The sequence below is a fragment of the Crinia signifera genome, chromosome 11 (assembly GCF_055691185.1).
Source record: "Crinia signifera chromosome 11, ASM5569118v1, whole genome shotgun sequence".
Lineage (NCBI taxonomy): Eukaryota > Metazoa > Chordata > Amphibia > Anura > Myobatrachidae > Crinia > Crinia signifera.
The window spans coordinates 99,353,061-99,379,703 of record NC_139227.1 but is presented as its reverse complement, the minus strand read 5'-3'; the positions used below and the strand labels follow the sequence as shown (position 1 = coordinate 99,379,703).

Here is a 26,643-nt window from a genome sequence, read left to right as displayed (position 1 = left end):
CAGACTCTACCGCCAGTACTACTGCTTAGAGACCACAGCGACACTCAGCGGCTCCAGCTCACACTGCAGTCTCAACCGCCAGTACCACTGCTCGGAGACCACAGCGACTCCTGCTCACACTGCGCTACTGCATACTCTACCGACAGTACTACTGCTTATAGACCACAGCGACACTCAGCGGCTCCTGCTCACACTGCAGTCTCAACCGCCAGTACCACTGCTCGGAGACCACAGCGACTCCTGCTCACACTGCGCTACTGCATACTCTACCGACAGTACTACTGCTTATAGACCACAGCGACACTCAGTGTGGCTCCAGTCTCACACTACACTGCAGACTCAACTGCTAGTACCACTGCTTACTCAACAGCACTCAACGCATAGGTGCCGAGTCTGTTGGTGCTCAAGGGCCCGAGCACCCACAGAAATTGATGAGCACCCACGGGTCCGAGTCCCGCTGCTGGGCCGCCATATTAACTTGCTAATTTGCGGCTGCAGCACCCACTTTGCCTGACCCACCACCTGGGAAACAGTATGCCGGAAGAGTGTATTCTGTCCGTGGAGTACCTGCACTGTGGGGGCATTTATGTATGTGGAACTCTGTTGCCGTAATTTGAATATTGGAGACAACTGTGCTCCATAATATAAATTGGTATTATTTTGTGGCCACACCCGTTTCCCATGAAGCCACTCCTCTAAATTTTTGGCATGAGCACCCACCAGCAAAAACATAAATCGGCACCTATGACTCAACCTACTCAATGGCTCCTGCGTCACACCCCGCTACTGCAGCCTCCACCGCCAGTACCACTGCTTACAGACCACAGTGACACCCAGCGGCTCCTGCCTCACACCGCACTACTGCAGCCTCCACTGCCAGTAGCACTGCAGTGCTTAGAGACCACAGGGGCAACCTGTTGCTCCTGTCTCACACTGCACTGCAGACTCCACCGCTAGTACCACTGCTTACAGACCACAGCGGCTCCTGCTTCACACCGCACTACTGCAGCCTCCACCTCCAGTACCACTGTTTAGAGACCACAGTGACTCCTGCTCACACTGCGCTACTGCAGACTCTATCGACAGTACTACTGCTTAGAGACCACAGCGACACCAAGCGGCTCCTGCTCACACTGCACTGCAGCCTCCACTGCCAGTACTACTGCTCAGATACCTCGCGGGGCTCGCTACGCTTACCACAGGTTTATATCCAACTCCATGCCCACTTGGATAGTGGGGAAAGGAAAAGGACCCCTTTTTCCCATTGAATTCTATGTTAAAATGGACTCAGACCATTTTAACATTGAATCCTATGGAAAAATTGGGACCATCGCATCGCATACGATTTGGTCGCATGTGATGCGATGCGATGTGCCCGATCCGACCCGATTTCTAAATCGGGCGCCCAGATACTACATAAGTACCGGCAATGGGACATAAATGACCCCCAGCAAAAGCAGGCGGTAAATGCTATACAACACACATTAGCTTATAATGTACAATGTGATGCATTCACCAGAACATAGCATACCTCCCAACTGTCACGATTACAGCGGGACAGTCCCGATTTTCGGGTCCTGTCCCGCTGTCCCACCCACGTCAGGCATTGTCCCGCTGCGGGGGTGGCAGTTGGGAGACCCCCCAATCTAATAGAATAGATGCTGTGCGCATGCGCACAGCGTCTATTCTAGTATGAAAATGAGGTAGTGGCTAATAAGCATAAGCCGCACCCTCATTTGCATACGTCCCGCCCCCTTTGCGAGTGTCCCTATTTCATCAGCACAGAAGTTGGGAGGTATGACATAGGCCTTTATTCTGGTTCACTCGCAAAGCCAAATTCCTTCTCAAATGGACACAACCATGTGCACCGCAGGGGGGAGATGTAAAATGTGCAGAGAGAATTAGATTTGGGTGAGTTATTTTGTTTCTGTGCAGGGAAAATACTGACTGCTTCTTTATTTTTACACTGCAATATAGATCTCACTTTGAAGTAAAACCGCACCCAAATCTAATTCTCTGCACAAGTTACGCGATTTGCGTCATTTTAGCCCCGCCCCTCTCTGCAGACCCGTGAAAACTGGCATTTTGTGCAGCAATGAAGGGGGCTGCCTGGGCAATGCGAGAGGATTACCCACCTTCCTGGGGGGCCGGGAGGGAGGCCTGATTTTCGGGAGCCTCCTGGCAATTCCGGGAGGGTAGGCAAGCCTGAATCAATGCCAAATTCAACAGAAGCCATAAATCATGGATGATTTGCAATCATCAGTTGTCGATGTCAGTGGTGGCTCCAGCTAATGGTTTGTTGACCTGACTGGCATGGTAATAATACTGCCATGAGAAGCATTGTTATTGCCTCGACTTTGCATCTTTAATTGCAATGCCTTCACATTGTGTGACTGCCACCTAGCAGTAACGCCATATAGGCCCTTATTCAGATCTGATCTCAATACACAATTGTCCTCAAAATGGGCAAAACCATGTTACATCTGCCCCACCTGCGGTGCACATGGTTTTGTCCATTTTGAGAACAACTTTGTACTGCGATCAAATCTGAATAAGGGCCATAATCTGCACACAACACTTAGGGGAAAGGAACACAAGACAATGGCCCTTATTCTGGTTCACTCAAAAAGACAAATTCCTTCTCACGTGGACAAAACCATGTGCACTGCAGGTGGGGCAGATGTAACGTGCAGAGAGAATTAGATTTGGGTGGGGTTTTACGTCAAAGTGAGATCTATATTGCAGTGTACAAATAAAGCAGTCAGTATTTACCCTGCATAGAACCAAAATAACGCATCCAAATGTAACTCTCTCTACACATGTTACATCTGCCCCACCTGCAGTGCACATGGTTTTGTCAATTTGAGAAGGAACCAGAATAAGGTCCAATAAGGAAGATGGGTACGGACTGATCGGTGCGGCCGGATGGTGAAATAACTGCTCACTAGGGATAATCACAAGGAGATATCCCTATATCCAGCAGCAGAACTGAACCCTCTGTACACGTCGTACACATTTATTTACCCCAAGGTCTTCCAGGGAGCTGTCACACACTGGACATGGAATGGATCCCATTACCGTTATCAACCAGTGACCTTGGGAGCTGGCAGCAGACCCGGGTATTGGTATATAGCGGAGCAACCCAGATGGAGACAGGTAGATTCCTTCTCGGCGAGTGTCCACGCCGTTGTAGATCCTCCAGGATGATGCACGCACCACACAGATTCCTCGTCTGGCTTCTACTGGTTTCACTGACGGCTGCTGTTCCTGTAAGTACAGATCCGGGAACCCGTTCGCCACGTTACGCTGGAATTTAGCCACAGATTTATTGCTAGGATTTTACAAAGCATTATGGGGAATACTTATTACTTTTACTAAAATAATGTGAAAAGGGTGTTTTCACATTTTTTTTTAAATGTCATCTAAATGTATTACAGGGTTTTTGAACAACTGCTCCAAACCCTTTAATTCACATTTTGTAGTAAGCAGATCACATTTCCTATACATATAAAAGGTGAAATGCGATCTGAGCAAATTTAGTAAAAAAATACAACAGTGACTGAAATAATAACACCAGCTTCACCTGGCAAATCACAGGTCTCACTGCAAAGTGTGGGGCTAGTGTGACCGGCTTTGTGCATTCAATGGACCTAGCCAGTGTGACCAGCTGTATGTGTCCGAGGGATCCGGGCAGTGTGACCAGCTGTGTGTCCCTGAGGGACCCGGCCAGTGTGACCAGCTGTGTGTGTCCGAGGGACCCGGCCAGTGCATACCTCCCAAGTGTCACGATTTCAGCGGGACAGTCCCGATTTTCGGGTCCTGTCCCGCTGTCCCACTGTTCCGCTGCTCGGGTGGCAGTTGGGAGCCCCCCAAGCTGATTGCGCACAGCGTCTATTCGAGGCCGAAAATGGGGTCGCGGCTAATTTGCATAAGTCGCACCCTCATTTGCATAGGCCCCGTCCCTTTCCGAGTGTCCCTATTCCTGCAGCCAAGAAGTTGGGAGGTATGCCAGTGTGATCAGCTGTGTGTGTCTGATGGACCAGGCCAGTGTGACCAGCTGTGTGTGTCCGAGGGACCCGGGCAGTGTGACCAGCTGTGTGTGTCCGAGGGACCCGGCCAGTGTGACCAGCTGTGTGTGTCTGATGGACCTGGCCAGTGTGATCAGCTGTGTGTGTGTGTGTGACTTATGGACCCATCCAGTGTGATCAGTTGTGTGTGTGTGTCCGATGGACCCGGCCAGTGTGATCAGCTGTGTGTGTCCGAGGGACCAGACCAGTGTGATCAGCTGTGTGTGTCTGATGGACCTGGCCAGTGTGATCATCTGTGTGTGTGTGTCCGATGGACCCAGCCAGTGTGGTCAGCTGAAGCAGTGTAATTAAGGGCTAACTGCAGCGCTGGTGAGTATATGTCCCAGATTTTCTGTAGGGTATGCAGAGGAATATTAAACAGTTCTTGAGGAAAAAATATATATGATCCTTGCACTTTTCTTAAAACAGCCAATACTTTATTTTCACCAACGAAATCAGAGAAAAAATTTCCTCTTATAAATAATAAAAAAGCAAAAATTGCAATACACATTTAAAAACAGTTATTTCCACTTGAACAAATAGAGTTTTACTTTGAGCTCACCGGACCTCCAGGGGAAGCAATTTTTCTCTCCTCTCCACTTGTGTGTGTCTGATGGACCCATCCAGTGTGATCAGCTGTGTGTGTGTGTGTGTGTGTCTGATGGACCCGGCCAGTGTAATCAGCTGTGTGTGTGTGTGTGTGTCCGATGGACCCGGCCAGTGTAATCAGCTGTGTGTGTGTGTGTGTCCGATGGACCCGGCCAGTGTAATCAGCTGTGTGTGTGTGTGTGTCCGATGGACCCGGCCAGTGTAATCAGCTGTGTGTGTGTGTGTGTGTGTGTCCGATGGACCCAGCCGGTGTGATCAGCTGTGTGTGTCTGATGGACCCAGCCAGTGTGATCAGCGTTGTGTATCTGATGGACCAGGCCAGTGTGATCAGATGTGTGTGTGTGTGTGTCCGATGGACCCGGCTGGTGTGATCAGCTGTGTGTGTCTGATGGACCCAGCCAGTGTGACCAGCTGTGTGTATCTGATGGACCAGGCCAGTGTGATCAGATGTGTGTGTGTGTGTGTCCGATGGACCCGGCTGGTGTGATCAGCTGTGTGTGTCTGATGGACCCAGCCAGTGTGATCAGCTGTGTGTATCTGATGGACCCGGCCAGTGTAATCTGCTGTGTGTGTGTGTCCGATGGACCCAGCCGGTGTGATCAGCTGTGTGTATCTGATGGACCAGGCCAGTGTGATCAGATGTGTGTGTGTGTGTCCGATGGACCCGGCTGGTGTGATCAGCTGTGTGTGTCTGATGGACCAGGCCAGTGTGATCAGATGTGTGTGTGTGTCTGATGGACCCGGCCGGTGTGATCAGCTGTGTGTATCTGATGGACCAGGCCAGTGTGATCAGATGTGTGTGTGTGTCCGATGGACCCGGCTGGTGTGATCAGCTGTGTGTATCTGATGGACCCGGCCAGTGTGGTCAGCTGTGTGTGTCTGATGGACCCAGCCAGTGTGATCAGCGTTGTGTATCTGATGGACCAGGCCAGTGTGATCAGATGTGTGTGTGTGTGTGTCCGATGGACCCGGCTGGTGTGATCAGCTGTGTGTATCTGATGGACCAGGCCAGTGTGATCAGATGTGTGTGTGTGTCCGATGGACCCGGCTGGTGTGATCAGCTGTGTGTGTCTGATGGACCCAGCCAGTGTGATCAGCTGTGTGTGTCTGATGGACCCAGCCAGTGTGGTCAGCTGTGTGTGTCCGATGGACCCGGTCAGTGTGATCCGCTGTGTGTTTCCGATGGACCCGGCCAGTGTGATCAGCTGTGTGTGTCCGATGGGCCCAGCCAGTGTGATCAGCTGTGTGTGTGTGATGGACCCAGTCAGTGTGATCAGCTGTGTGTGTCCGATGGACCCGGTCAGTGTGATCCGCTGTGTGTCCCCGATGGACCAGGCCAGTGTGATCAGATGTGTGTGTGTGTCCGATGGACCCGGCTGGTGTGATCAGCTGTGTGTGTCTGATGGACCCAGCCAGTGTGATCAGCTGTGTGTATCTGATGGACCAGGCCAGTGTGATTAGATGTGTGTGTGTGTGTCCCCGATGGACCCGGCTGGTGTGATCAGCTGTGTGTATCTGATGGACCCGGCCAGTGTGGTCAGCTGTGTGTGTCCGATGAACACACAAGTTACTCAATGTGTAAAAAATATAAAATAGAGTGTCAGCTCACTTTACAGTGCCGGAGGTCACAGCAGCAGGTATCCGATCCCCATGTGCTGGTATGTATGTGAGGTTTTTGCGACACGGAGGGGGTGCTGTCGGTAGAGTTAGTGGTGCATTGGTGGTGGCACATGCACGGCCGATGATCAGGGAATTTTTCATGAAAAATATCCGAATATAGCTGCAGACAGCCATCGCAGAGACATTGTGATCAGCTGTGAGATCGGGCCCATATTATCACAGCACATCTGCATCTGAGATGTTGATGGTGTTAAATCCACCCATGAATATACTAAGGCCCCATTTATCAATGAACTGTGATGTCCTCACGATAACATTGCTGCACATTGCATTAGCATCGCATTGCGGTGTTCTGCTACATCACCTGAATGTATGAAAGAAAGTGGCCAGGGAAAACGGGTGCATAAAAATCTTTTGGGTCATTATCCCCTTGATAAATGCGGCTCTATGTACCTACTGTATAATAAGTCATCAAACCATCCAGAATGTTACTACATCTACATTTTATTATTGTAAATATTGTTGTATCTCAGTAGCAAATTGTTTTCTTATTAAGCTCTAAATTGACTTTCTTTCTAAGGTGCGAAACAAGATCCCCAGTGATGGTAAGTTTTGTAGCTGCTGCTGTACCTCCTGTGGTCACCAGGTGGCAGTATATGTGTGGATCAAGTGCAAGAACCATGCTCTGTTTGACAGGCTGGTTACTAGTACATAAATGAAGATTCTCCCAGATGTACAGTAAGAAAAGAGAATAATATGTCATTTATCAATATTCTGGTATATATATATATATATATATATATATATATATATATATATATATATATATATATATATATATATATATATATATATAATTACTGTATTTCTATTTGTCAGTTCCTGGAATTGTGGAGTCTTTAATGGACAAAACCATGCTGCACTGCAGGTTGGGCAGATGTAACAGGTGCAGAGAGAGTTACATTTGGGGGAGTTATATTGTTTCTGTGCAGGGTAAATACTGGCTGCTTTATTCTTACACTGCAATTTAGCTATAAGTTTGAACACACCCCATCCAAATGTAACTCTATCTGCACCTGTTACATCTGCCCCATCTGCAGTGCAGCATGGTTTGTCCATTATAGAAGGAGTTTGCTTTTGCAAACCAACCACCCCTCAAGTTGGAAATGCATATCCCGGAATAAGTAATTAATTATTTTTTAAAGCCTTATCTACAATGAGTGCTGGTGAGAAGAGGGTGGCGGCGTGGGAGCCTCGATATGGACAACAGGGCATTGCTGCACCCTCACCTGTCTGCCATAGTTTCGTAGTATTTCTGCCAGAGTACTCTCCCAGTGACCCTGTCAGCAATCACTGGAAGCAGTGGTTCCCAAACTGGGATCCAAGCGGAACATGCAGGGGTGCTGACGGCAGAGAACCAAATTACATAATTCATGGCCAATGTGATCGGCAAGACCAGTGCTGGTGGCTGCCAATCATATAATGTGGTGATAAACAGAGGTGTGACACTGTCCGCCCCCCCCCCCCCCCCCCCGCAGGAGTTACCCCGTGAATGTCAGCACAATGTATTTAATTGAATACTTGTTGCATATGGGTGTAATATGGGACAGCAGCCACATAATGTATAATCGTATCTGTAATCCTACATGCATTGTATTTACAGACCCTCCAAACAACCCTGAGGATGACGACAGCGAGGATGTTTTCTCCCGTATACTAAGGTCCAACGAAGGTGACAATCCTTCTGTATTCCGAGCACATGGGGCTGTAGGGATGACCCGTTATATTCGTCAATGTTCTTCTATCCCCCTTTCAGGATCCACAGTGAAGCTCTACCATGGGGACATTGTCTTGGGCACAACCTACAGTGCTACCCAATGCTCCGGCTGCCTCTGGCCCAAATCTGAGGACGGGACAGTGAAGGTCCCTTACAGGCTGTCATCAAGCTACAGTAAGTGTGGAAGCAGGAACAGGTGGCAGCAATCTGGGTCCCCAAGGCCGAAACCTCAACAGTGACAGACGGCAGCAAGGACTTGGCCTGGGAACAGAACTGTCACAATTCACGGACAAATTCTGCTATTTAAAGACAGGTTTAGGGCGAGGCGATGGGTTATCACTAAGCTGGAGAACGTCACCAAGAACAACATCTACTGATTGCTTTATAATTGTTTTCTCCTACGGCCATAGGGTCCGATTCAGGCCAGAATGGAGGGCTGTGAATTCACAACCCTGCCGATTATCGTCCACACGGTGCATTGTGCGTATTCTTGTGCCATTGCTTGCTGCTGCTGGTGATTGACACCCTGCATACGTTTGGAGGCGTTTACCTGCCGTTGGGAGGGAGGGCCACTGACGTCAGTAGGAAAATCCTTCTATGGTGAGCGACTGCGAATGGTATGTCCTCCCCTCATGTGCGTAGCCATGTACATGGGCGGGAATTTGCTGAGGTGGCGTTTTCCTGATCGCCAGTCTCAGAAGATTCGCAGCCCATCAATCAGGTCTGAATCAGACCCATGGGCCCTTATTCTGGTTCACTGAGAAAGGCAAATTCCTTCTCAAATGGACAAAATCATGTGCACTGCAGGTGGGGTAGATGTAACATCAGGGCCGGCGCCACCACTAGGCAAATCTAGGCATTTGCCTAGGGCGCCGGCCACTGGAGGGCGGCATTTTGTGCCGCCCGGGTACCTGTCCTACGGCGCTGTGTATTTAAATCTGGCGGCGGAGGCAGCGGGGGTCCCTGCAGTCCATTAGAAATCACGAGCGCTATCCACCGGGCTATGCGGAAGCGCTTCTAGTGTGAAAACTCTGGCAGCACGGCGCACGCTGATCTCAGCCAATCAGCGTGCTGCCAGTGTTTTCACACTAGAAGCGCTTCCGCATAGCCCGGCGGATAGCGCTCGTGATTTCTAATGGACTGCAGGGACCCCCGCTGCCTCCGCCGCCAGATTGAAATACACAGCGCCGCAGGACAGGTACCCCCCCCCCTCCCCGGCACCGGGGCGCCCCCACCCCGACTCGCCTGGGGCGCTCCGGTGCCTTGCATCGGCCCTGCGTAACATGTGCAGAGAGAATTAGATTTGGGTGGGGTTTTACTTCAAAGTGAGATCTATATTGCAGTGTAAAAATAAAGCAGCCAGTATTTTCCCTGCACAGAAACAAAATAACTCACCCAAATCTAATTCTCTCTGCACAAGTTACATCTGCCCCACATGGTTTTGTCCATTTGAGAAGGAATTTGCCTTTGCGAGTGATGCAGAATAAGGGCCATAGTGTAAATGTCCCAAAAAATCTGAGCCACCACTATAGAAGTAATTTTTTTCTTAATTATTGACTAAGATGAATTAAAAGTGCGCAGTCGCCAACACACAGTACAGACAGACGTTCGCTAGAATGAGGTGATAGCTGAAACAGGAGCTATTAATGTATAGGTTGTACCCCACTGTCAAAATAAAAAGGATTTAATGTCTGTTGTCCTTATTACTGTCATATACTGTATAATATAAATGTTCTCCCTGTGCTCTCAGGTGATCTAGAGAAAGCGATAATCACCGAAGCCTTCCAGACCATCACAACAACTACCTGCATCCAGCTCATGGAAAGATCTACAGAACAGGACTATCTAAATATCCACTCTGGAAGTGGGTATGTTATACGGCAAATCTAGTGGTTAGACACCTTGTTGCATCTAAACCCCTAAATGTCAGCACCCTAAATGGTGTATGGCTGCAGCCATCCACCAGTAAGCACGATGATAACCACTCACTGCCTGGCTGCAGGCTGGAGAGCAGGTAGAACATGCGGCACTCTGATTGGCAGATAGCACTACCCATAAACCAATCCGCATGCTGACAGCCACTCACTGTCTGGCTGCAGGCTTGGAGGCAGGTGGACAATTCTGCACTTTGATTGGTGTATAGCTCCAGCCAGCCACCAATTAGCACAATGAAAACCATTCACTGTCTGGCTTCAGGCTGGAAGACAGAAAAAGAATGATGAACTCTGATTGGAAGATGTCTCCAGCCAGCCACAAATCAGAACACTGTCAGCCAATCACTGTCTGGTTGCAGCCTGGGAGGCAGGTTGTGAATGCTGCACTCTGATTGGCAGATATATCCAGCCATCCAAAATCAGTACGCTGACAGCCACAAACTGGCTGCAGGCTGGGAGGCAGACAGGGAATGCTGCCTGGTCGCTCTGATTGTGTAACTCTCATGCACCTAAATTTGAAGGCCCTTGGAAATGTGTGGCCCTTGCCAGCTGCTCAATATGCCTATACACTATACACCTGAGCTAAGCGTATACAACTGCGTACCATACAATGCTGTATGCCACTGTTTACAGCTGCGGGAGCGTTACTGGGATTGCAAGGACATATCGAGGGCTTGCCAATGTGCCATACACGCAGAGTTGTATGAGCACCAACATGCCCATTTTGAGATGACTGTCTTTCGCCAAGCAATAGGGCCATGATAATGATGATGATGGCTATGAAGCCAAGTGTACAGTACATCTCTGCACACTGGCAAATGTCCACATTTACTTCCATGTTTGCAGTACAGGGGACATCCCAACCAGACACCCCCTCAAAGAGTGTGTCACACGTAGCCGCGACGGAGCGCGGCGGGTACAGTACTCACCCGTCCGCGCCCGCCGCCGGCTAGCGTGTGCAGGCTCCGGTCTGCGGTGTGCGGGTAGCGGCAGCTCTGGGTAGGGATGGCAGCAGTAGTGTGCCGGGAGGCCGGCGTCGCCATCTTGGTTGAGGGCAGGAGACAGATTGGCCCAGAGTGGAGGTTCCCTCCTCATCCTGTACTGACAGCCAATGGCAGCCATCCCCTGGGGATATAGGGGATCTGCCTAGGCTGTTCAGTGTCAGTGCAATGAGTCTTTGGAGTCATTCACAACTCCTAGCTGATTCCCGGATCCTGGCTCTTTCTCTCCTGACTCTGGTGCCTTGCTCCCTGCATCTTGCTACAAGGAAGTTTTCTCCTGACACCAATGCTGCAAGTCCTACCTAGTGCTTGTTCCTGCTTGTGTCCCAGAATTACCCTGCACAGCTTCCCGCTGTCCTCCTTCATACAACTCATTCATTCCATCATCTTTCAGTCATCCGGATCCATTTCTTCTGTCATCAAATCAACCTCCTTCCGGATCCTCATCTATGTACTCTGGCTCACCAAGTATACGTTTCCAGATTTCCCTGCCCGTTATTAGTATTGTGCTGGACTCTATTTAATTTATTCCAACTGTCACTTAAAGAAGTATTTGAGTGAAGTTTATCATTTATGAAATCCGTTATTAAACCTGCACGTTTCAATCCTACTCCTCCTGGTCCGTCTCCGGTTCCTGTGCACCACACGACTCCATCCAGCCCTTTAGCCGTGACAGTTTGCACTGACCCGATGGAATCGGGTGAAGCACAGGCCTCCATGACGGATGTTCTTCAAGGCATCATGGCTCGATTGGAACAAGTAGAGACTACCCAGCGTCAAGTGGCTCAATTTCTCCAGACCTTGTCATCACCTCAGGCGGCTCCCTCAGTTTCAGCAGCACCAACCTCCGGAGCTTCGGCCCCTGCTGCTCCCCCTGGGCCAGCTGCTCCTCACCAGCTACACCTGTCAACCCCCAGTAAATATGACGGGTCCCCGAGGGGGTGTCGAGGATTCCTGAATCAATGTGACGTCCATTTTACCCTCCAGCCTTCCAATTTCCCCTCTCCCAAGACTCGGGTGGCTTATATCGTGTCCCTACTGGCGGGCCCAGCCCTGGAGTGGGTGTCCCCCCTTTGGGAGCGTGCGGATCCCATCCTCAATAACTATGAAGAATTTGTGGCCTCCTTCCGTCGCATCTTCGACGAGCCTGGCAGAGTGTCCTCCGCAGCCACGGAGATCCTAAGGATTCGTCAGGGCAGTCGCCCAGTGGGACAATATGTCGTACAATTTCAAACCCTGGCTTCCGAACTCAGATGGAACGAAGAGGCTCTTGTTTCTGCCTTCTGGAACGGCCTAGCCGGGCGCATCAAGGACGAGTTAGCAACTCGCGATTCTCCTTCCACCCTGGCTGAACTCATTTCATTATGTAACAAAGTCGATCTGCGACTCCAAGAACGCCAACTTGAGAGGAATCGCTCTGATCGCCTTCGCCCTCGATTTCCTTCCAATGTCGCACCAGCCTCCAAACCAACCCCGCCTCCTGCGGTGTCAACAGATGAGCCCATGCAAATCAACCGCTCCCGTCTCTCTCTCGAAGAGAAGTCCCGAAGACGGCGAGAGAATCTATGCATGTACTGTGGCTCCTCAGCTCACTTATTGGCTTCCTGCCCGCTGCGGCCGGGAAACGACCGCTCCTAATCTCCCCGAGGGAGGTCCGATTAGGAGTCTTGCTTCCATCTCCCTCTTCTTCTGATTCCACCATTCCGGTTACCCTTGTGTGTCCCCAAGGGAGAAAAAGAGTTCAGGCCCTATTGGACTCTGGAGCAGCGGGAAACTTCCTTTCTTCTTCTTTTGTTACCCAACATGCCCTGCCTGTGCAACCCCTGGATCACTCGCTGGTCCTCACTGCAGTGGATGGGAGTCGAATTCGTAGTGGACAAATCACCCATCAGACCACCCCGGTGACACTGCTCATAGGAGCTCTACTTCAAGAGACCCTCGAATTCTTCATTCTTCCACAGTCCTCACACCAAATGGTCCTGGGCCTTCCCTGGCTCTCCAAACATAACCCACACATCGATTGGACCAATATGGAGGTCAAGGCCTGGGGAACAGATTGCCAGTCTACTTGCATTCCTCAGATCCTTCCGGTCTACCAGACCCATCCACAACGTGAGGGTAACTGTCCTTCATCCTCTTCAGCTCCACCCTTGTCGATACCCGCACCATATCGTTCATTTACAGATGTATTCAGTAAAGGTGGTGCCGACACCCTGCCTCCTCACCGTCCTTGGGACTGCCCGATAGAGCTGGTGGCCGGGAAATTCCCTCCTCGTGGCCGCATCTATCCCCTGTCGCTACCTGAGACTGAGGCCATGTCCTCGTACATTCAAGAGAACTTAAACAAAGGTTTCATTCGACCATCTACTTCTCCGGCCGGGGCCGGGTTTTTCTTTGTGAAAAAGAAAGATGGCGGTCTTCGGCCATGTATCGACTATAGGGGCCTGAACGACATCACCATTAAAAACCGCTATCCCTTACCCCTTATCGCAGAACTATTCGACAAGATCAGAGGGGCAGCAATCTTTACTAAATTGGACCTGCGAGGGGCCTACAATTTGATCCGGATCCGTCCAGGTGACGAGTGGAAGACGGCTTTTAACACGCGCGACGGCCACTATGAATACCTGGTGATGCCCTTCGGCCTTTGTAACGCCCCCGCTGTCTTCCAACAGTTTGTAAATGATATCTTTCGGGATTTGCTGTACCACTCCATCGTAGTCTATCTAGACGATATACTCATCTTCTCTCCAAATCTCCAACTTCACAGACAGACAGTGTCCGAAGTCCTACGACGTCTTCGCCAAAATCAACTGTTCTGCAAGTTGGAAAAGTGCGTTTTTGAGGTCACGTCCATTCCATTCTTGGGTCACATTCTCTCCGCCACTGGGATAGAAATGGACCCAGAGAAGGTGAGAGCCATCCAAGACTGGGCAGCCCCCACAACACTCAAAGGAATTCAGAGATTCCTAGGGTTCTCAAACTATTACCGGCGATTTATCCGGAACTTCTCTACTATCGCTGCTCCCCTCACTGCTCTCACTTGCAAGGGAGCTGATCCAAGCCGATGGTCGCCAGAAGCATCCTCTGCCTTCCAGCAGTTAAAGAGAGCATTCATGACGGCACCAATCCTCCTCCAACCAGACCTCGACAGGCCCTTCATTCTCGAGGTGGACGCATCCTCGGAAGGGATCGGGGCCATCTTGTCACAAAAAGGTGAGGATCAAGAATTACACCCTTGTGCCTTCCTCTCCAAAAAATTCCTCCCAGCAGAGAAGAATTACCCCATCGGGGAACAGGAGTTGCTTGCAGTCAAAACTGCGTTAGAGGAGTGGCGATACCTTCTGGAGGGGGCACGACATAAGATCACCGTGTATTCAGACCACAAAAATCTGTCCTTTCTTAAACAGGCTCAGTGCCTTACTGCCCGCCAAGCCCGTTGGGCCATGTTTTTTGAACGCTTTGATTTCCAAATTAAATTCCGACCTGGAACCACGAATACTAAGGCAGACGCTCTATCCCGCTCCTTTGAGACGACCTCTGACCTAGAGACACCTCCTCGTCCAATCCTCGATCCGCTGGTCTTCGCCCAAGTAACCGTACAGCCATCTCCTCCTCCAGGTAAAACGTTCGTTCCCCCCGAACTTCGCAAGAAAATATTGTCATGGGCACATTCTTCCCGCTTCGCAGGGCACGCAGGAGCACAAAAGACCTTGATGTTCCTGTCACGTTCTTATTGGTGGCCAACCATCCGCCACGACGTAACCAACTTCGTTGCCTCTTGTGTAAGATGTGCTCAGCATAAAGTGCCCAGAACAACTCCCGCTGGTCCTCTCCGCCCTCTAACCATTCCCACAGAACCATGGACCCATCTGTCAATGGACTTCATTTGCGAACTACCTCCCTCAAAAGGTCATACCGCAATCTGGGTAGTGGTCGACCGATTCTCGAAAATGGTCCATTTTTTCCCACTAAAAGGTCTCCCCTCTGCTCCAGTACTGGCTCAGCTATTCATCTCAACCATTTTTAAACTTCACGGACTGCCCAAAGAGATTGTATCCGACCGCGGAGTACAGTTCGTTGCAAAGTTCTGGAGAGCTCTCTGTGCCGCGGTACAGGTCAAACTCAAGTTTTCCACTGCCTTTCATCCCCAGACCAACGGCCAGACAGAACGGGTGAATCAAGACTTGGAGGCCTTTATCCGACTGTTTGTCTCGTCTTCCCAAGATGACTGGGTGGATCTTCTCCCGTGGGCAGAATATATGCATAACAACTCCTATCACTCTTCCTCCGGAACCACCCCCTTCTTTACAGTATTTGGCAAACATCCACGATCTCCGGATTTCTCAGAATTATCCTCTTCCGAAGTTCCTGCAGCAACCACTTCATTACAACGCTTTGCTAAAATCTGGTCGGATGTCCACACCGCTCTTCTTAAATCTTCCGCCCGATACAAGAGGATGGCAGACAGGAAAAGAAGGGCAGCGCCCAGATTGAAAGTCGGAGACCGGGTATGGCTGTCTACCCGCCATATACGCCTCCGTCTGCCCTCTATGAAGCTGGCTCCCCGGTTCATTGGGCCATACCCTATCATCCAAGTCATTAATCCTGTCGCTTATAGACTTCAACTTCCTCCTTCCCTAAGGATTTCGAATTCCTTCCATGTGTCCCTCCTCAAGCCTTTAAGGTTGAACTCTTATCAAAAGAAGATTCCCAAACCGCCCAAGATTAACTCCGAAAGTGGGGCTGAATTCGAGGTAAGACGCATTATAGACTCTCGTTGCCGCAATTCTCGTACCCAGTATCTGGTGGAATGGGTTGGGTTTGGTCCCGAAGAGAACTCTTGGGTGGATTCCATTGATTTGCACGCTCCAAAACTGGTAAAGCAATTTCTCCAGAGAAATCCGCACAAGGCCCATAGGCGCCCTGGGGTCACCCTGAAAAGGGGGGGTACTGTCACACGTAGCCGCGACGGAGCGCGGCGGGTACAGTACTCACCCGTCCGCGCCCGCCGCCGGCTAGCGTGTGCAGGCTCCGGTCTGCGGTGTGCGGGTAGCGGCAGCTCTGGGTAGGGATGGCAGCAGTAGTGTGCCGGGAGGCCGGCGTCGCCATCTTGGTTGAGGGCAGGAGACAGATTGGCCCAGAGTGGAGGTTCCCTCCTCATCCTGTACTGACAGCCAATGGCAGCCATCCCCTGGGGATATAGGGGATCTGCCTAGGCTGTTCAGTGTCAGTGCAATGAGTCTTTGGAGTCATTCACAACTCCTAGCTGATTCCCGGATCCTGGCTCTTTCTCTCCTGACTCTGGTGCCTTGCTCCCTGCATCTTGCTACAAGGAAGTTTTCTCCTGACACCAATGCTGCAAGTCCTACCTAGTGCTTGTTCCTGCTTGTGTCCCAGAATTACCCTGCACAGCTTCCCGCTGTCCTCCTTCATACAACTCATTCATTCCATCATCTTTCAGTCATCCGGATCCATTTCTTCTGTCATCAAATCAACCTCCTTCCGGATCCTCATCTATGTACTCTGGCTCACCAAGTATACGTTTCCAGATTTCCCTGCCCGTTATTAGTATTGTGCTGGACTCTATTTAATTTATTCCAACTGTCACTTAAAGAAGTATTTGAGTGAAGTTTATCATTTATGAAATCCGTTATTAAACCTGCACGTTTCAATCCTACTCCTCCTGGTCCGTCTCCGGTTCCTGTGCACCACACGACTCCATCCAGCCCTTTAGCCGTGACAGAGTGCTTGGTGGCGGCGCAGATCAAAAACATAGTAGCAGTATGGCTCTCTCATTTTTGGAAAATAACCCCATTACTATTTCTGTCTCCAGGTGCTGGTCTTTTGTTGGCAAGTTTGGGGGCGCTCAGGACTTATCATTGATGAACACCGGCTGCCTAGCGCGAGGCGTGATACAGCATGAGATCCAGCATGCTCTGGGGTTTTACCACGAACAGAGCCGCAGTGACCGAGATGAGCACGTTGCCGTCATGTGGCAAAACATTAACCAAGGTGCGGACAATATATATATATATATAGGTTTGTTATGTCAACTTTTTACCTGTTGACCCTGTTGACTTTTTTTATGCTGATGACCGTCGACAAGGTCTAGGTCGGAACCAAAAGGTCAACAGTGAAAAACAGTTGATACAAGCAAAAGGTCAAAAGAGCCCCCAAATCCAGCACTGGCCCTTCTGCGTGGAGGTGCTCATGTTCCGCTCTCTAGACATGACACAATTGTATCCAATTATCTGTGTCCATGGAAACCAACTTTTAAAATGATTGGTGTTCTTAAGTTAAATCCGCCATGTGACTCAAACATTCTACGCACAGACGTGACTGTGGGTAGCACAAATATTGGGGGTAAATAAAACAGGGGTAAGGATATATTCAAGCGCTGTCTGTATGTGTTTTCTTTACTTCTCCCGTTCTCATAGGTCGATCAATAACTCACAATTGGCAGGAATTTTCAAAGCACATCTGGGTTTCTTTAGCTTGAAAAAATTGTTTTTATTGTCAAACACAAAAATAAAAATACACTCTGACCATAGGTACACTGTAAAAAAATCCAAAGGTGGGTGATAGATGTTGGATGGAACTCACACTAGGTATACACCAAAAAACCTTCTGGATAAGTTTAGAGATGTCGGTGAGTAAACACCCGGTACCTTTGTTTCAATGTCCAGCATAAACACAGAATGGTCCAAAGTTTAAAAAGAGGTTGTGCAGATCCAGAAAGCCATCCAACGCGTTTCGATTTAAAATCTTTTTCAAGGCTTGAAAAAGATTTTAAATCGAAACGCGTTGGCTGGCTTTCTGGATCCAACATCTATCACCCACCTTTTGGATTTTTTTACAGTGTACCTATGGTCAGAGTGTATTTTAATTTTTGTGTTTGACAATAAAAACAATTTTTTCAAGCTAAAGAAACCCAGATGTGCTTTGAAAATTCCTGCCAATTGTGAGTTATTGATCGACCCATGAGAACGGGAGAAGTAAAGAAAACACATACAGACAGCGCTTGAATATATCCTTACCCCTGTTTTATTTACTATTGTCTTACTTGTTTTGGTTGAACAAGTTTTTTGGTTATATTGAGCTGCTCTTCTGTTTCTTTTGCGCCTTGGAAACCTCCAGTATTTTATACTAAATATTGGGGGTGCTTGAGCTAGCTAATAGCTTTGTGTAGTACCCCAAACGACTCTAATACTAATTAGCCAGCTAGAAAAAAAAACTACAAATTAAATTAGTGCAAAGGATTCAGTCAAAATCATCTGCTGCTGGGATTGCCTGAGAGTCGTTATTACTAGAAATATAAATGTTAATCACATAAGTCAAAATGCGTCATAATGTTACATGTAGGTGTGTTTTATACTTAAAAGTTATGTTTTTAAATGCAGGTGATTGGGGTACATTTGAATTAGTTGACACGAACAACATGGACCTTCCATACGACTACTCCTCAGTAATGCACTATGGAAGGTGAGAGAGAATTGTGCACCTGAGCAGTGTTCCCTTGTGTATTAGTTACTGTGGGGCAGATTTATTAAGCTCGGTGAAGTGATAAACTGTTTGGTTTTTATCACCGGCCAATCAGCTCCTACCTGTGAAGCTACAGGCTTGGTTTGAAAAATGACAGGTAGGAGCTGATTGGCCGGTGATAAAAAACAGAAAATGTATCACTTCACCGAGTTTAATAAATCTACCCCTGTATTTATGGAGGTCAGAACTAGGGGTCTTACACTGCGTTATGGGTTTGACTGTTTGCAAATGTTTCACACTATATCCCACCACTTCATCTGATGAAGCTGCCGGTCACTCCACAATGAAACGCATCAGAGGGTTATTCTGTAAGGATCTCAAAACAAAATATTTTTCTAATGGGAAAAACCATGCTGCGCTGCTGGTGGGGCAGATGTAACATGTGCAGAGAGAGTTATAGTGTGTACACACGGTGCTGAACAAAAGTATGTCCAGAAGAAGAGAGGATCACACTACTGGAGCTTTGGGTGGATGCAACAAATCATGGAAACACCAGACTGAACATAGGCAAAACTTTGGGGGTTATTCTGGTTCACTCCGTCTGGTAAATTCCTTCTCAAATGGAAAAAACCATGTGCACTGCAGGTGGGGTAGATGTTACTTGTGCAGAGAGAGTTAGATTTGGGTGGGGTTTTACTTCAAAGTGAGATCTATATTGCAGTCTAAAAATAAAGCAGCCAGTATTTTCCCTGCACAGAAACAGAATATCTCACCCAAATCTAACTCTCTCTGCACATGTTACATCTGCCCCACCTGCAGTGCAGCATGGTTTTGTCCATTCGAGAAGGAATTTGCCAGAAGGAGTGAACCAGAATAACCCCCATAGTATTTTACCTTATGGTACTGGTCTCTATAAAACACAACTCATTTTTCCCTCTTCTCAGCGGCGTAAGTTCGTCTTAATTGCCCGGAGGCAAGATAACTATTGGTGCCCCCCCCCCCCCAACCCACCTTATATAAATATATGTATGTATCCGTGTATGTATGGATGTATATTATGTTTAAACTAAATAACGCGTAACGTCTATGGTCTTAGGAGGGGAGTCAGCCACAGAAGCAATATCTATGGCTTTCATTTACCTGATTCAAACTTGCAGGGGAGGAGAGGTGCCCCCTTTGGAGCAGGAGCCGGGCGGCAGATTACTCCATTGTCTCCCAGAGTTCCACCTCTGGCTTTATTTGTTGAATCTTGTTCATTTGAAAGGAAGAATATTTCTCCTTTTCTGTAACGTAACTTGTTTCAGTGATTGACATCTGACAGTAGCTCCTATATGGTTGCAGGTACTCCTATTCCAACACATCGGGACAGCCGAGCCTCACACCCAAACCGGACCAGTCTGTAGAGATTGGCCAGAGATATGGACTCAGCCCATTAGATGTTTCTAAGATTAAGGAGCTCTACAAATGCAGTATGTGACCATGTGTATATGTGCTCTGTGCATCTCACATTTATACGTCACTGCGTTCAGTGACTGCCCTTGTTCCTGAGCTAGTTCTTAGTAAATGTTCTCCTTCCAGATACTTGCAGCTTTCTGCTGACCGGGCTGCAGGGGACGATTGATGTCCAGTCCTCCATCTCATCCTATTCAGATGCTACAGACTGCATTTGGCTTGTCAGCGTCAACAGAAATAAGGTAATTCCAGGTCTGGTACAAGGCTGAAATAGTGTACACACTGTGGACCTTATTGTAATCCAATCGGTCCCCCGCGCATTCGCACAGGGAACCGATGTTTTGTGTAAGCGAATTTCTGCACATGTTCAGACATGGGGTGCGAGCGGGCATGGCGAACTACATGTTCGCCATCCCACTCAAACCTAGCAATAAGGGCAGGGTTCGGCGGCAGCGGGGGCACAGCCCATGGTAATGGCCCAGTGATGCAGTGTGGGGGGGGGCAGCTGAAGTCAGCAGCTGTCAGATGCCCGCCGGCTTCCCGCACAGGGTGCTTGCAGATCACAGATACCATAGAGGTGTTGAAGAAATCATTCGATGGTTGCTGACCATCGAATGATTTCTCCCCCTCTACCCAAGGCTGTGAATGGATGATAATGTGGTAGGGGCGGGTGGCCATCCGGGCGGTGTCTGGGGGACTCGCAAGCCTTGTGAGTCAACCAGAATAATGACCTATGGGCCTAATTCAGCCTTGATCGCAGGGCAATTTTTTCCCCAAAATGGGTCATGCTGCAATGCAGGTGGGGCAGATTTAACATGTGCAGAGAGAGTTGGGATACAACCGAACGGCGAGCCTTCGAGCATGTGAGTTGCGGTGGATGCACATGCGCAGTAGTGCGTGTGAACATTGTCAAAAAGTGATTTTCGCACTTCTTACTGAATCAGGCCCAATGTTAGAAACTTTACCGGGTACTTGTTTCCTAGCAGGGCGCCCATCGGGTCCCATCGCATACCTTAATTATTATAATTGCATGCGATGCGACGCGACCAACCCGATTTTTACATTGAACCCAATGTTAAAAGGGTCCCTGAGACCCGATTTTACATTGGACACTGGACATTTACATTGGATGGTTAATTATGTGAAATGCCCCCCCCACGCTCAACGTCAACCCGAAGCGTGGCGAGCGCAGCGAGCCAGCGAGGGGCGGCGGTACGCGTCCACCAACCTTTTCATACCCCCACTATCCACGTCGGCGTGGAGTTGAATTTATATAGTGTGGCGAGCGCAGCGAGCCCGAAGCGTGGAGAGGGGACGCATAATACGTCTGAAGTAATGCGGGGCTCGCTGCGCTCGCCACGCTTCGGGCTCGCTGCGCTTGCCACACTATATAAAATCAACTACACGCCGACGTGGATAGTCGGGGTATGAAAAGGTCGCAGGACGCGTACCGCTGCCCCTCGCGGGCTCACTGCGCTCGCCACGCTCCGGGTTGACGTTGATCGTGGTGTCGCGTTAACAATGGGGGGCCATACAATAAAAAATGAGGTCTGGGGGGCATTTAACATTGGGGCCAATGTAAAATCGGGTCTCATGGACCATTTAACATTGGTTCCAATGCAAAAATCGGGTGCTTTGCATCGCATGCGATTTGGTTGCATGCGATGCGACCGATTTTTCCGACCCAATGACATACAATTATAATCGGTGGCGCCGTGCTAGGAAACAAGTACCCTTTACTGCTGAGCTATAAACCAGTGTTTAAGTATCTGAAAATAGACTTCGTGTTTTACAGGCTGTCTTGCAGTTTGATATATTTGATATTCCGCATTCTTCTGGATGTACTACTAATTACATTACAGTATATGATGGGCCAAGCAAAAAGTCCCCCTTGCTGTTAGATACAGTTTGTGGAAGTCAAGAGCTCCCTCTTCTGGTTGCCTCCGGAAGCACCATGCTGCTTGAATTTGCTGGTGAAAAGACGATTGCATCCTCGGCTAACCTAAAGGCCTCCTACGGTCTAGGTATGACGCACAATTACACCCATTACTGGATAGCATTATGGACCCCACATTAGTTGGTAGAATACTATAGTTCTCTGCAGCACTGGAGAAAATAAATGCAATGCGAATAAATTTAAATAAAATAACTTACTCTACTATGGTCCCGCGTCATCTCTCTGCATGCTTCCATACAGTGAAGGTCTGTAACCACACTGATTGGGGAGATATACCCAGCCATCCACCAGTCAGCATGCTGACAGTCATTCACTGAGAGGCTGGTAGGGAATGCTGCTCTCTGATTGGTGCATAGCTGCAGCCATCCACCAATCACCATGCTGACAGCCATTCACTGTCTGGCTGCAGACTGTGAGGCCGGTAGAGAATGCTGCTCTCTGATTGGTGCATAGCTGCAGCCATCCACCAATCAGCATGCTGACAGCCATTCACTGTCTGGCTGCAGACTGTGAGGCCGGTAGAGAATGCTGCTCCCTGATTGGTGCATAGCTGCAGCCATCCACCAATCAGCATGCTGACAGCCATTCACTGTCTGGCTGTAGACTGGGAGGCCCCTAGAATCAAGTGCCCCTTGGAATTTGCTTAGGAAGACTGAAGGGCCCAGAGCGCATTGGGCTGTGAATTATAGGTTGGGGTACATAGATCTATTCTTTATGGTAGGAGTATTGTTTATTTCAGTGCTAGAGTTCTGCTGTTACCAACTGCTTGTCCACAGTTTCATGATCAGTTTGATATAATTGTCTAAATAAAACTGTTTCCAGCTGTATGCAGGTTTTACATTTGTAAGCAGGTGTTGTAATTTGTAGTGTTGGCACACACCAGCAGATGACTCACACTATGTGCAGTACGGTTACTTAGCTCGCAGTGTAGGTATACACAGCTACAGTCGTACTCACTGTTGCATACACACTGTTCTCATGGATGGTATCAATAGAGTAGTGGGATCTATACAGCCTACCAGCAGATAAGTCGCACTATGCGCAGGACAGTTACTTAGCTAGCGGTGTAGGTTAATTGAAGTAGAACAGCTACAACCGTTCTCACTGTTGCATACATGGATCGTATCAAAAGAGGGTATTGGGGTCTATACAGCCCACCAGCAGATGAGTCGTACTATGCGCAGGACAGTTACTTAGTTAGCGGTGTAGGTTTATTGAGGTAGAACAGCTACAGCCGTACTCCCTGTTGCATACATGGATGGTATCAAGGGTATTGAGGTCTATACAGCCCACCAGCAGATGAGTCACACTATGCGCAGGACAGTTACTTAGCTAGCGGTGTAGGTTTATTGAAGTAGAACAGCTACAGCCGTACTCCCTGTTGCTTACATGGATGGTTTCAAGGGTATTGGGGTCTATACAGCCCACCAGCAGATGAGTCGCACTATGCGCAGGATAGTTACTTAGCTAGCGGTGTAGGTTTATTGAGGTATAACAGCTACAGTCGTACTCACTGTTGCATACATGGATCGTATGAATAGAGTAGTGGGGTCTATACAGCTCATCAGATAGTGAATGTATGCTGAAAACATGTAGTGGCTCAGGATGCTGGAGGTAATCTATGGGGTCTCTCTGGAGCTAACTGGGAGACTGTGTCCCCACCATGTCACTTGTCGTCACACGCAGTTAGACTCTATAAAATGGCCACAGACACACAGCTTTCTAACCTAAATAATGTGGTTTCTCTAGTGGACTGCGGTGAGATGTACACAAGTGACAACGGCACGATCACGTCCCCTGGTTACCCGGATCTCTACCCAAACCTGTCCAATTGCATCTCCACCATATGGGCTCCTGAGGGGTATCAGGTAAGATAGTCTTTATTTGTCATGCGCCGGCCTAGGGCATTCACCGCAGGAGTTATAACCACCGGCAATGTCTTCATCAGGTTGTCCTGAACTTCACAACCTTCGATCTGGAGTTTTCCAGCACGTGTCTCTACGATTACCTAATAATTCACGATGGGGGTAGAATGGATTCACCGGAGTTGGGCAGATACTGCTGCAGTGTCCACATCCCGACCATCATCTCCACTGGCAACGCTCTCCTGCTGCAGTTCCACAGTGACGGTTGGTTCAACAAGAACGGTTACACTGCTTTCTACTATTTCGGTAAGCAGCCATGTTTATTTGGAATGGGATCATTGAGTCGAAATAAAGATGTTCAACAGTCATTAGGTTGACACAGCGAAAAACTCTATGTCGACCTTTTCACTGTCGAACTAGACCATGTCGACCTAACGCTTGTGTCGACCTAAGCACCTGTCGACCTTGTCCCATGTCGACCTAGACATCTGTCGACTTTGCCGTATGTCTTCCCAATGGTGTCGACCCACTGACTGTCAACCAGGTTTAGGTGGACCAACCAATCGTATCCCGTTTATTTATTTCTCGCGGATACCTTTGTGTGGTTAATGTATGTTAAAGCCAACAGGGCAAAGCAATAAGGCAAATAACAGGTGTAACATTAGATTGTATGGGTTACGAGTCCTGGGATGTCCCGTGTGAGGCAGGAACCTGAGAGTGGTGGTTATTTATGCTGACGTTCCGTAGGTCTCTGATGTTGCCATCACCTGACTGTGCTGCGTTCTGTTGCTCATTCTATGATTATTGTTTTACAGTGCAATCGTCATAAACACAGTACGACCGCTGTCTCTTCATTCGTACCCTGGTGTGGGGCAATATGCAGATACAGTCTGATACAGATGGATATTCCCGACTCATTTACAGATCAGCAATGATACCCGGCTGCGTGCACAGAACGCTGTAAAGTGATTGTCATTTGTAATATACCTGTACATGATAAACGTGCAATAAACAGGGAATAAAGAAAACGCAATTGTAAACCTTGTAGGACATGCAGTGGGTCTGATACACAGGGGGGATGTACTAAGATGGGAGTTAAATTTCCCATGGGATGTTGCTGTGGGCAACCAATCAGATCTACTTCTTATTTATTTGCACCTTCAAGAAGATAAAAGATAGTATCTGATTGGTTTCCCATAGCAACATCCAATGGGAAACAGTACTCCCATCTTAGTAAATGTCCCACACTGTGCCGCTGAATGGTGTAAGACGGCCATATTTATCAATTATTTGACCAAATAATAAAAATTCTTATTGTCGCCTGTCGCTGGTGTGTAATAAACCACAGATCCTGGGGTAAGGCCCCCGTGATTACAGCTCTTTCTCAAAATGTTTTCTGTATCATTATCAGTGTGCAAACCTGAATCCCCAGGATTTGCACACACATTCACCAGTTTATTTAATATGGAAATGCAGCCAAAATCCAGGCTTTGGCCGCATTTTCCATATGCACTAAGCCCCGCATCTTAATACAGCGCTGGCAGCGCAGTGGCAAAAATCACTGGAAATATGGCCTCCATGGCCTTTATTCCGGTGATTCGTGCATGCGCAATAGAGGTGTCATAGGGATTGTGGCGTGGGTGCCATGTTCCTGGAGAACAGAAGTCCTGGGGCCAGATGCATTAAGCTTCAAAAGTGATAAAATGGAGTGTGATAAACAACCAACCAATCAGCTCCTGCTTGAGATTTTTCAAACACAGTCTGTGACATGGCAGGTAGGAGCTGATTGGCTGGCTGGTTATCACTCTCCATTTTATCACTTCTGAAGCTTAGTGCATGCTGAGCCAGACAAATGAACACATATCCAGGTGACCAATTGTATGGGCGATCCACTTAAATACCCGTATTTATTACCCCAAAACAACTCTTACTACCAGAGGCAGGGCCATTTCAGGCCAGTTATCAACTGATTGAGACCGTAGCATCGGCTGGGTGCCCTTCTCTTTCGGCTTAGAGGAAAGAATCGCACACTTTCCACCCTGTTTTACTACAACGTTATTCTATAAAGCTGATACCCCTGAGGAATCCCCTTGTTGGACGAAATGCGTCGGGTGAAAACAGCACACTTTGTCTTAAAAGACTTTTAATAAACAGAATAACACTGTTATGGACTTTGTTTAATATATTATGGACTGAAGTTGAGAAGTGCGCCATTCCACACTTGTTCTCGTATCTTTTCTAACTCCCCTTAGCCAACAGGGGTATTGTGGAAACAGGCAGCAAACTAATAATCTTTTAGAATTTAGCGTGAAAAAGAAGGGGTTTGGTTGAGATATATATATATATATATATTTCTTAGAAAAAATTTGATTACTGGACTTTCTGGGACACCTGAGCTGACACCCCAGCAGTTGTTATTGGTCAAAGGCAGGGCTGTAAGTATGGCGGTACGGGGTGGTACGGTGTAACGGTAAAACATATTGTGCCGGTACCCCGTACCGCCATAACAAATCCCCTGCAAAGTGCTTAATGCGCATGCGCGCATATCTAAGTGGCGGGGGGCGTGGCCTCCGCCGCCCCGCCACAGCTGATTCCTCGCCGCCACTGGAGCTGAGGGGAGGGGAGCACATCGCGCATCTCTCCTTCCCCTCCCTGTGTCACTGTAACTGGGCCCTCAGCCAATCTTAGTTCGCGGGCCGGCAGCCAATCAGGAGCCAGCCCGCGAGGTATGATTGGCTAGCGGCCCGGACACAGTGAAGCCGGGGAAGGAGAGACGCACGATGCGCTCCCCTGTCCCCGTAAGAAGCAGTGGGTGAGGAGAGGAGACCCAGACACCAGAAGGGTGAGTTACTTGGCACTGTGGGCTGTGGGGCATA

At 48.7% G+C, this 26,643-nt stretch overlaps 1 protein-coding gene across 1 annotated transcript; it reads left to right on the top strand.

The window, feature by feature from the left end:
* The first annotated feature begins 2,594 nt into the window (after window positions 1-2,594).
* Window positions 2,595-24,925, top strand: LOC146045207 (astacin-like metalloendopeptidase). The gene is made up of 13 exons (XM_083163918.1): window positions 2,595-3,269; window positions 6,877-6,901; window positions 7,960-8,028; window positions 8,113-8,247; window positions 9,824-9,941; window positions 16,845-17,023; window positions 18,412-18,493; window positions 19,835-19,962; window positions 20,072-20,187; window positions 21,741-21,969; window positions 23,652-23,770; window positions 23,851-24,073; window positions 24,583-24,925. The coding sequence occupies exons 1-13, from the start codon at window positions 3,060-3,062 to the stop codon at window positions 24,594-24,596; spliced, it is 1,647 nt and encodes a 548-aa protein (XP_083020044.1). The 5' UTR covers window positions 2,595-3,059; the 3' UTR covers window positions 24,597-24,925.
* Window positions 24,926-26,643: the final 1,718 nt, after the last annotated feature.